Consider the following 10,242-nt stretch of genomic DNA (forward strand, 5'->3'; position numbering starts at 1 on the left):
TAATAATTGTTTGGCATCCTAAAACACCAGTGATAATGTAATGTAGACTGAGACTCTATATCATAACTAAAAAGATGTTTGAGCCCTCTTTAATGTGCAGGTACAAGTCAATGCTTTTTCTTTGTTAGCTCTTCATTTTGAGCTCTCAAAGTGTACCAGATTGATGCATTTAACCTTAAAATGTACAACATTTTCTTGCGGGGGAGCATGCCCCTGAACCCCCCTTGAAGGACAGAGGTAGTTTTACAAAATCCTATGGGAAAGAACGATCATTTATGAACTTTACTCCAGCATAGAACAACAAAGTTCCTTTTAAGTCAGTAAAACTGTTAATGCCTAATTAAAATGTCCTTCGACGAGCCATTGTGCCCAGGGGCCTCTGAATTCTTAATCCGGCCCTGATGTGTTTATACAACCTTTCCAGATTTTGAAGATCCACATGTTTACTGGATGAATGCAGTTTCAGAGAAGTTTTCCTGCCTTTAACAACTATTATGAACCAAATTCATTTAAATATACCTCTGAGGGTGCTGTCAATCATCCTCTCTGTGTCTTTATCCTTTATGTAGAACGTCACATTCACCTCTGGCTCTTTGTCATACGCAAACTGGCATAAAAACAGCAGAATGGTGTCATTAAACATGCAAACAGATACAGACAAACACATCACCGTATCTGGAACAACTGTGTGCCGCAGCAAATTCTCCCCTGATGTTTTTGAGAACCTGATCACCATGTGTTTGCTACGCCCACATAGGACTGAGTCTTACACACACATGCAGCTCAATAGCTGTAAATGCCATATTGGCTGGTGCTCAAACTTCAGAAACAAATCAATGTGTGAACAGAGGAGAAGGGAGGAAGTGAGGGATGCATAATAGGAGGAGGAATACGAGTGGAGAGTACTGACCTCATATCCCTCAAATCTGTACTTTGACCCCTCAGACACCAGAGTCACCTCGCCCACCTGTTTCATGAGCTCAGTGCCAATCTGAAAGGTTTTGCCCTGAGAGAGATGGAGAAAATGTAATGCTGTTCATGCAGACTCTTTAAGAAGGCATTTTACTATAAAAAACATTCATAATGTTCTGTGATAAAATAAAAATAGTCTAAACTATATATTTTTTTACTTTTGTCCTTGGTAGTGATGAGCGGAAAGCGATTATATCCGCGGACACTGTGGATAATATGAGGGTCGGGCGGGCCAAGTAATAAAAAATAACATTCTGACTAATTGCGGGTGGGTCGCGGGTGGATGAGATAAATCACTGGTGGATATATTAATGTGTTAAAGCCTAATATTTTGTCAGGCACTAATTTTCAGACTTCATTAAGCTACGAACTTGTTTAAACAGCAATGGAGGCAAAACAGATCCGAGAGAAATTTCAAAAAGGAGAATTAAAAAGTGTGTGAGCGTTTTAAGTGAAGTAGTTATCCGGGACGAATCAAGTGCTGGGTATGTGATATGTAACGGCTGTGAAGTGCTGTATGTATATGACAATAAACTAATAATGCCCATAAAGCCCAAGCCTTTTCTTGGGCTGATGATTTATTTTTGTATCCGCGAATTCGGATGAGGTTAGAGCTGATCAGCGCATCACTAGTCACTAGAAAGCTACATAGTTGGGTATAGATTCATGTATCTTATATCACTTTATATTTATGTATATGCATTATTGTTTAAAAGTTTGGGCTCAGTATGATTTGTATTATTTTATTCAGCAAGAAATTAAAAAAAGTGAGAGATCTATTTCAAATAACTTTCTATTCAGCAAAGAATCCTGACAAAAATGTATCATGGTCTCCAAAAATAATAAGTAGCACAATTGTTTTCAACATTAATAACATCAGCTTTTCCAACACAGGAAAAAATGTAATAAAAACTAAAATAAAAATAAAAAGTTATTTTACACAGTAATAATATTTCAAAATTGTACTGTTGTTTGATAAAAAAAAAAAAAAATGCAGCCTTGGAGAGCAGAAGAAACTTCTTTAAAAATCTTACCGACCCCAAACTTTTGAACGACACATCAAAATAATTAGAATTATGTCAAATTAATTCATATCAAAATATTTGAATTTAATTAATTTCCCAAAATCATTTTCATTTATTAACGGTATTTAGAAAGCATCCGTTTAAGCAGTGGGATAATGCACAGCATAAAACGTATTTTCTTCAAGAACATCTACTGTAGCAATGCATGTACTTTACCGAATATTTTTCTAGATTTTTGCCCTGAAATTGGATGGGAGTTTTGATGCCAACAGGAATAAGCAGAGGTTCAGGGATCTCAAACTGAGGACACCTGTTATACTGCAAAAATAAACAAAGGAAGAAAATCAAATAAAACTATTATTAGTCATGCTTTGTCACCAGAAGATAATCGCTTACCATATATTACTGCACAAACAGGCATATTAATTTATACGCATGCATTCATTAACTATCATCCTAACATGACTCACCTCAGTGTGTTTGATGATAAGATCTTCCTCGACAGACTCAACACTATCACTGCATGTGTGATCACGAATGTTCCACTGGCAGCCCCACTTACTGGTCACACATGCGATGCACCTGCAGAACACACAACCGACCAATCAGAAAGAAATTCTGAATGAAATAAAAAAAAATTAAAAGCTGCCTGATACTCACGGAGTATTCGCCGATCTTTTCACCACAGCTGCACAGTTGTAGAACTCAAATGCACTGGATGCCACTTCAATGCCGTCATTCACTGTGATTTTCACTGGCACTGCCACAAAATCTACACACATGCATATGGGAAATGGGAATCAAATGGGCTATTAGGTATGAGTAATTCATAAGACCAATTCTGAACTTTTAGAGCTCAACGGGTGCTAGCAACGCCAAGGTCATGGGTTCGATTCCCAAGAAAAGCATGCCTTGATAAAAGCTTATTTAACTCTAGAATCAACAAGTAATAGATTAAGCTTCAGTGTGATTTTTTTCATCTGATCAGTCTACGAATTAAAAATCACAAAACTAGCAAATTACAAATTTGAAGAAATGAAAAACTATTCGTGCCTGACGGCATTTTTAAGCATTCTGCTCGACAAACACCATCTGTTTGTTTAGGGAGTAAAGGAGGCAGTAAGAGGAAGGCTTCACAGTAGGTGATTATTAAAGTTAAAGGCAAACATGTAGTTCTCACCTTGTGTCTCAGGTGTGGGCGGGATTAACTCAGAGGTCGGGAGATCACAAATGACCCGTGTGCCTTCCATAGTAGCATCACTTCTGTGGTTACCAAACTCGCACCTAAGACTGTCAGGACTCTTGATACTGGGGAGGGAGGGGATGTCAATCTCCACCTGCAAGTTTCAACCAGAAAACATGGATTTAAGAGTAAACATATAATAAAATATATACAAATATGTTAAATATACAAGTTCTCAAACATTTTGAACATCTGAATTTGTGTGTTTTCTAGTTGTTTATGGTTATTGGATGACAGTTTTTAAATATTCAATATTTAGGGCTAAATATAAATAAATAAAATAAAAAGGTAATAATAATTTAAGTATAATTTATAAAAACATTTAATGTATTATTATTAATAATAATAATAATAATAATGATACATATAAAATTGATATTATTATAAACCTTATACATTTGATACGATACATTTATATACTTGATACGATTTTATTGATTTCCATAATTTTCTGAAAAATCACAATTAAAATTCTCTGTCATTTTAAGGTTTTGCATGACTGTGGGAATCCAACAATATGCAATGTGAAAAAGAAAGATGAAATAATATTGATTTCAGCAAAACAGGAGTATACTGTCATTATTCATTACAACTGATCCAGGAAGTTAATTACGGAATACAGGAAGCCTCATTAATCAACCATGACCATTTGAGTTTCTTCTAAGACATATTAGAAAAGCACGAAGAGTGCTCTGTGCGTTCATGTGGTATGAATAGTTTCAGGTGCCTTGTTTACTAACTTTATCAACATCAGCTCATGAAAAAAGATTAGATTCACAGACTGGATCTGTTACAGCCAGTAAATATCAATCCTGAGTCAATCCTTAAGAGGTTAGGGTTTAAAATAACGGCAGACTGTATCACAGCGTGTACGTGTTATGCTTCAGTACCGGTGTCCGTTGCGTTTTCTTGCAGCTGATGTTGGGGGGCTCAAAGGACTGAATGGTTACACATGTTTGTTTTGGACTCCATAACCAGGCATTCTCTCCATCTCCCTTGCTACAATCCTTCTTCCTTGTACAACTGCAGGAGAAAAGCAGACAAACATGGGTAATGAGCCACACTGCATTTGCTTTAACTGGGCTTAACACAGGTATGTAATAGCACTAGCTAAAATTTAACAGACAACTCCAAGACTTGGATTACGCCATATTTTAGAGGTTAACATATAGATGGAAGTCGCATGACCCAAAGGAGCAGTTTATATTTTATTTGGCAATAGAAATATCAAACTCTGTTGTAGTGTGGCAGTGTTATTACTTGCCCTGTCTTTTACTTGACAAGAATGCCCAAATGTTGTTGTGCTTTTGGTAATGAAATGACCATCATGAAATTATCTAACAGACTTACCGGCCCTCCAACACACACCAGCCACAATATGGGTCCCGTTGGGACACACATGAGTGACAATCATGCTTCTGCTCACAGGTCTGCACTGGCTCTTTGGAGATCTACACAAAAGAGAAGCAAGACAACATTTAAAAGGCAAATTTGTTTGTTTATTTATTTATTTAGTTTAAGATGCTTATTAGCTGATGCATCTGTGATTGAAGGTTCTGCTTCTCCATTAAGAATGTTAAGCTGTGCTCACAATGGACAAACAAAAAGTCCATTGTCAATATTGTACCAAAACATGAAGCACTGCTCACGCAGAAGCCACTTTCAAACCAAGCAGCTTTCTTTTGGTCAACGCGGCAAATTTAAATGAGCAACTTGAACAAAAGTGAAATCTACATCTCTGCATCTCTTACTGACCAATTTAAAGGAAACGTGTGCATGTTTTGTTAAGTAGCTTTTGTTGTTATTTTATGAGTGCTGGATAAAATTTGATGTAAGATTCTGAGTTTTATGTTTGTATGTTGTTTATGTGAAACTTTTTGTGCTGCCATTTTGGCCAGGACTCCCTGGAAGAAGATATTTTATATCTCAATGGGACTATCCTGGTAAAATAAAGGATAAATAAAAATACATGTTAAGAGAAACTCCCAATAGGGCAGATTCCAATTGAAACTACTGGTGTTAGCCCACAAAAAATTCACAGTTAATACAGTATTTTCTATCATTCCATTCAAAAACCCTTTCTTTAAGGTTGGCAAACTAACCTTATTCAAACAGATTTTAACCAGTGGATGATCACTGCTGACTCAATGTGATCTAAGCATTGTGAATGTGTACATGGACAAACCTTTCTGCCAGTGGTGATGTACAGGTGATCCGAAGTTGAATCAAAAAAGAGGTTTTTGTTCACCCCACCATCTGCGCGTTCCCCTTGAATCCTGTGATAAAAGTCAGTGCGGCTGGGGTCAAGATGCACCTGCAAGCGAAAAGTTAATGAGTTATTTAATTCATTTTGAAAATGCTTTTATCCAAAGCGACTTTCAAGTAAACTATATTACAGGGGTAGTACAGCTAGAGCAAGTCCTGGGGATAAGTGCATTGCTCAAGTGGTTGTAGCTCATAAATCATCCATCCATCCAACAATCTTTTGGTTACCAGCCCATATCGTGAACCACAAAGCCAGACCACCACAGCAGTCAAACCTCAAGGACTTAAGTGAAATTCAAAGAGAATAGAAACCAGACCCTGGAATAGGACTCACCTGTAAGACATCTGCTCCACCAGTTCCCAAGAATGCCACCGTGTGCTCATTCTCCACCGCTACAGCTACAGCTGTCAGCATGTCATTTCGGGTGTAGATGGGTTTGACAGACAGAGCATACTCAGGTTTACTGGCTAGTGGAGATGGCAGGAACTCTGCACCACATTTATATTCCTTCACCATATTCTTCTGTTGGACGAAAATACACAGCACATTCAAAAAGGTTGTAAACGACCACACAACACGGAAGCAGAGTTGAAGAAATACAACTCACATCTCTTTTGGTCTTGCAGATGGCCTCTGTCTTGGATATGTAGGGTGAATAAACGGTCTTTGGTTTCTCGTCCTCCAAAACTTCTCCTATGTAGCAGGATTCAATCACCTCCTCAAGCCTAGAGTTAATGCTGTTGAGTGGGTACATGCACAAGGCTGATCGACCGCCGTCCTCATCCGCACTGAACACCACAAATAGAACCTTATCGTTGAGATTCGAAGAGGTGATATTCCTAGCCAAAACTTCACCAGGTTTGGCCAGATATGACGCTTGGACCTTGTTGTACGTGTTCTCCTGTTGTTCAACACTGACGGTGCAGTTGAGCTGAAGTTCAGTGTAAGAATAATAATGATGGTCATTTTCGCACAGGCGTGCTACAAACGTGATCTTCCTGCTGTCACTGGTGCCCGAAGTGCGTGAGAACAGGAAGTAGATGTAACCGTTATCCTTGAATGCATGGCGAAAGTCGTGGAGGTAGCGCTGGACAAAAGGGCTAGCTTGCACAGTGGAAGCTTCAACCATGTTCTCGAAAACATCCATTTCCAAATGCTCCTGCAGCAACCGAGTGCTGATGAGTTTTGAGCTATCCGAGCCACCGTAGCCCTTCCCTACTAGAAATACGCTAAGGTTTTCATTAGAGCTACCATCTATATAATAAGAAATGACCCCCACCACTGCAACAGACTCCTCGGTGCTAGCCACGTATGTTTTCTCGCCTTTGGTGTCACTGTAGTACACCGGTTTGTCCACGCTGTGAAGGTTTACCAAAGAGCAGATGCCCCTGAAAAGGCTTCCGCAAACGACTAGGGTGCCATTGGCGGAGTTAACCAGCAGGAGTTTGTTGATGTTGTTTGTTTCCTTTGCGTCAGTGCACTGTGCAGTGATCGGTGGAGTGCACTGTGGGTTGTCATTCTTAGGGCCAGTTACAGCACTGCTCTCCAGCTGTAGTTGAGAGTTCAGCTGATAGATCCCATTTATGGCACCAAGGTAGATTCGTCCAGTTTGAGGGTCCTGAACGACATTGTTGATGACAGTTACAGACAAGAACTGGTCTTGAGTATCACAGCAAGATGAGCCAAAACACAGAAGCAGGGACAGCACTGCCAGGGCCCTCCACGCCATCTCTTGAAGAGAGAGAAAAAAAACAAGATATCACATTTAGTTGTCACCAAACCACTAGAGTGTCTGGATTTATGATGAGCTTGTTTTTTTATTTCTGAATTAAAATGTATACACACACATTTTAATTCAGAAATAAAAAACAAGCTCATCATAGGAGACTAAAAAACGCACTTGAAAACTGACATCTTTTTGGAAGCTGGAAAATTGCATTGGTATGCATCATTATAATATAGTGAAGTATGCACTAGTCAGACGTGGTACCAACAAAGACTAAGTTCAAAGAAAAATCGATCTGGCCTCTCAACTCTTCCCTCAGAAGGGTTGCAGATGGCTGCGTGATTTGACACAGCGATACAAGCGAAGCATTTCTAAAGAGGCTTGTCTTCCACCCCTGATCTCCTTTCATTCTCCTTTTCATCCGTCCCCCTACCATTTCATCAGGTCCTAAAAAACACTGGGGCGGAAGTCAAATGCTCAAAGAATCACAAGGCGACCTGATTCCAGGATAACAGAAGAAAGCTCAATGAATTATGGGTACACCCTCAGCAGGTGGGCCAAACAATCCAGTCCTCCTTCCTGTAAACAACCCCTATGATAACCAGCAGCATGGCATGCAAAGTTATTGTGTTAGACAGGAAGATGTAATCACAGTTGTTCCTTGTCTGAACATTCTTGAGCTAAGTTTAGCTGTTTATGAGTTTCAGGTTGTAAAAGTAGTTGGGGAAACAAAATATTCCCCATATTCCATTACTAATACTGCCAAGAATTCCACATGAACTCAATCTTATTTGCCTAAACATGGTGACAATCCTCTTGAGTGAACTTCCACATAAAACTGACTATGATGTTTAGATTGCCAGAGCACATACTTTCACAGCAAAAAGTGCAAATAGAAGGAGTCTCTCAGACACCACGATCCTACGCCCAGAGCTCATAAAGAATTCATGCTAAGAGTTTAGCGGATATTACAGCTCTTATTGGCTTTAATGACAGGGCTCCAGAGACACAATATGAGGCAGGGCAGCAGTGACTGGCTTTTTCTTTTTACTTAGTGTCTGTCAGAGCTCAGGCGTGCACAGGGCTTGCAATGAGATTAGACTTTACGGTAGGGGGAGTGTGTTAAATTGTGCTTGTGTGTATGTGTGTGTGGCCGTCTGGTGTAAACTGTTAATGGGAGGCGGTCTTTGCTGCTGATTCAGAGTGCATGGGCAAATTGTCTGGACTGTACGACTTTAGACGGGAATGTGACGGGATGGAGTTTTGGCAAACTGACAAGTTTCATTATAATTATCTATACTGATGATCCCATCTCCCCCATAAACAAGGTCAAATTATTAACAGAAACAATAATGCCAGTATCTCAGTACAGACTTGATATTTGTGCTGAGTGTGCCACACGGCTCTGACTAAGCAAGCCATGTGATCACAAAAGAATGCAGTGTGCCTCATGACACACTCCTTGATTTGCATGTTAACACACACAAACATTAGTCACTAGTTAGGCAAACTTACCTTTTGTTAGCTCATTCTCATGCTCAAGTATTAAAGTTTAAAAACCTTCTAAGGAGACAATTATAAAATTATAAAGTATAAAAAATGACACTGAATGTCAGTGGGATGCAATGTTGGTTCACTGTATGGAAAAAAAGAGAAACCAATGACACATTTTTAAAAATGTCTTCTCGAGTTCCACAGAAATGAAGGTTCTTTTTTGGAATCAATGTTTTCCTGAATAACCTTCCATGGAACCTTTCCATTACACAAAAGGTTATTTATAGTGGAAAGAGTGCAACAAAAAGTTATAACTGAAAGGTTCTTTTTGGGACCACAAAATTGTGTCTATGACATCGCTTTTGCGCTTTTGAAACCTTTATGTTTAAGAGTGAAGATCATACTTGTTTGGAATGACATGAATGCATGATTACAGAAGTTTTATTTATGGGTGAACTATCCCTTTAATTTTCAACTTTTCCACAAGTTCTCTAAACACACTCCCATTCTTCAGAAAATCTAGTGTTATCTATCCTCACACACAAACAAGCACATATTTCCAAAACATCCTGCCCGCTTGTGGCTCCACTGAGACCTAGTCATGTGACCACCACTCGCCCTTCAAAACACTCTGTCTACACAAGAATGAGTAGGAAGTGTGTTTGTGTGTGTCTGTATCACTGCATTCCTCGGATTTACAACTGAGGGCATGGCTCAGATGGCCGTTCCTTTATTTCTTGATTCTGTTCTGATCCGGAGCCAAACCAAACACATTTCCTCTAAATTACTCTAGGTATCTCAACCTGAGCTTACCGCAAATTAACTTGTAATGCAGTAGAAGTATGAACAGGGGGGGAAGGAGGCCTGTGTTTGATGCTCATGTTGTGAGTGGGAGTGTGTATTGCGGTTCGCATAAGCAGCACTAGTGCGTTATTCCTTCTCTCTGCATTAAGAAACAACATGACGGGCAGCTCAGTACACAAGCAGACAAGTGCTGAACCAGCACTACACTTACCGCGATGTAGTAGAGTGAAACTTCCCAGCCAAGTTAATAGTAAACCCCATATCTTTTCTAAAACTTCTTCGCAGACTTCCCCTCTCGCATACAAATGTTCTTTGACCCTTTATACCGTAGCACTTTGTTTCCTGACTCTCAAGTCAAGGTCTTCTAACTCATGTATCATTTACAATATTCCCTCATTAAACTGTCTTAAAAGTGATGTGATAAAATATTTTCTCCTATCCAAGCTTAATATGTAGAGACACCTATAAGTAACCCATTCATAGGCTAATTTCCCTGAAACGTGTAAACTGTGCTCGCTCTGCAGCACTATCAAAACTTTGCTGTTTGTTTGAGGACTAAAACCAATCCAACAAAGCAACATCAGCCCAACCAATGGAGTTAGTTTGGTGCAGAGCTGTTTGTCTAACCAATGGCAGGTCAGGGTTTGTTTGCGAAAGATTTCTGAAACTTAAGGTCAAGGTTTGGTTGGTTAATACAGTTCAATTAGTTCCT

General features: G+C 39.3%; 1 protein-coding gene across 1 annotated transcript in view; it reads right to left on the reverse strand.

The window, feature by feature from the left end:
• plxnb2a.1 (plexin b2a, tandem duplicate 1) overlaps positions 1-10,242 on the reverse strand; it is a 101,776-nt gene that overhangs the window by 16,674 nt on the left and 74,860 nt on the right. Inside the window, exons 3-13 of the mRNA XM_082166669.1 lie at positions 6,114-7,237; positions 5,840-6,028; positions 5,426-5,554; positions 4,591-4,691; positions 4,131-4,263; positions 3,178-3,334; positions 2,658-2,769; positions 2,468-2,579; positions 2,214-2,315; positions 911-1,006; positions 520-607 (exon numbers count right to left, since the gene is read on the reverse strand). Coding sequence (XP_082022795.1) covers positions 520-607; positions 911-1,006; positions 2,214-2,315; positions 2,468-2,579; positions 2,658-2,769; positions 3,178-3,334; positions 4,131-4,263; positions 4,591-4,691; positions 5,426-5,554; positions 5,840-6,028; positions 6,114-7,235 — 2,341 coding nt within the window. The 5' untranslated portion in view covers positions 7,236-7,237. The remainder of the gene's footprint in view (positions 1-519; positions 608-910; positions 1,007-2,213; positions 2,316-2,467; positions 2,580-2,657; positions 2,770-3,177; positions 3,335-4,130; positions 4,264-4,590; positions 4,692-5,425; positions 5,555-5,839; positions 6,029-6,113; positions 7,238-10,242) is intronic.

Source organism: Leuciscus leuciscus (genome assembly GCF_965113295.1).
Source record: "Leuciscus leuciscus genome assembly, chromosome: 4".
In the NCBI taxonomy this organism is placed as follows: domain Eukaryota; kingdom Metazoa; phylum Chordata; class Actinopteri; order Cypriniformes; family Leuciscidae; genus Leuciscus; species Leuciscus leuciscus.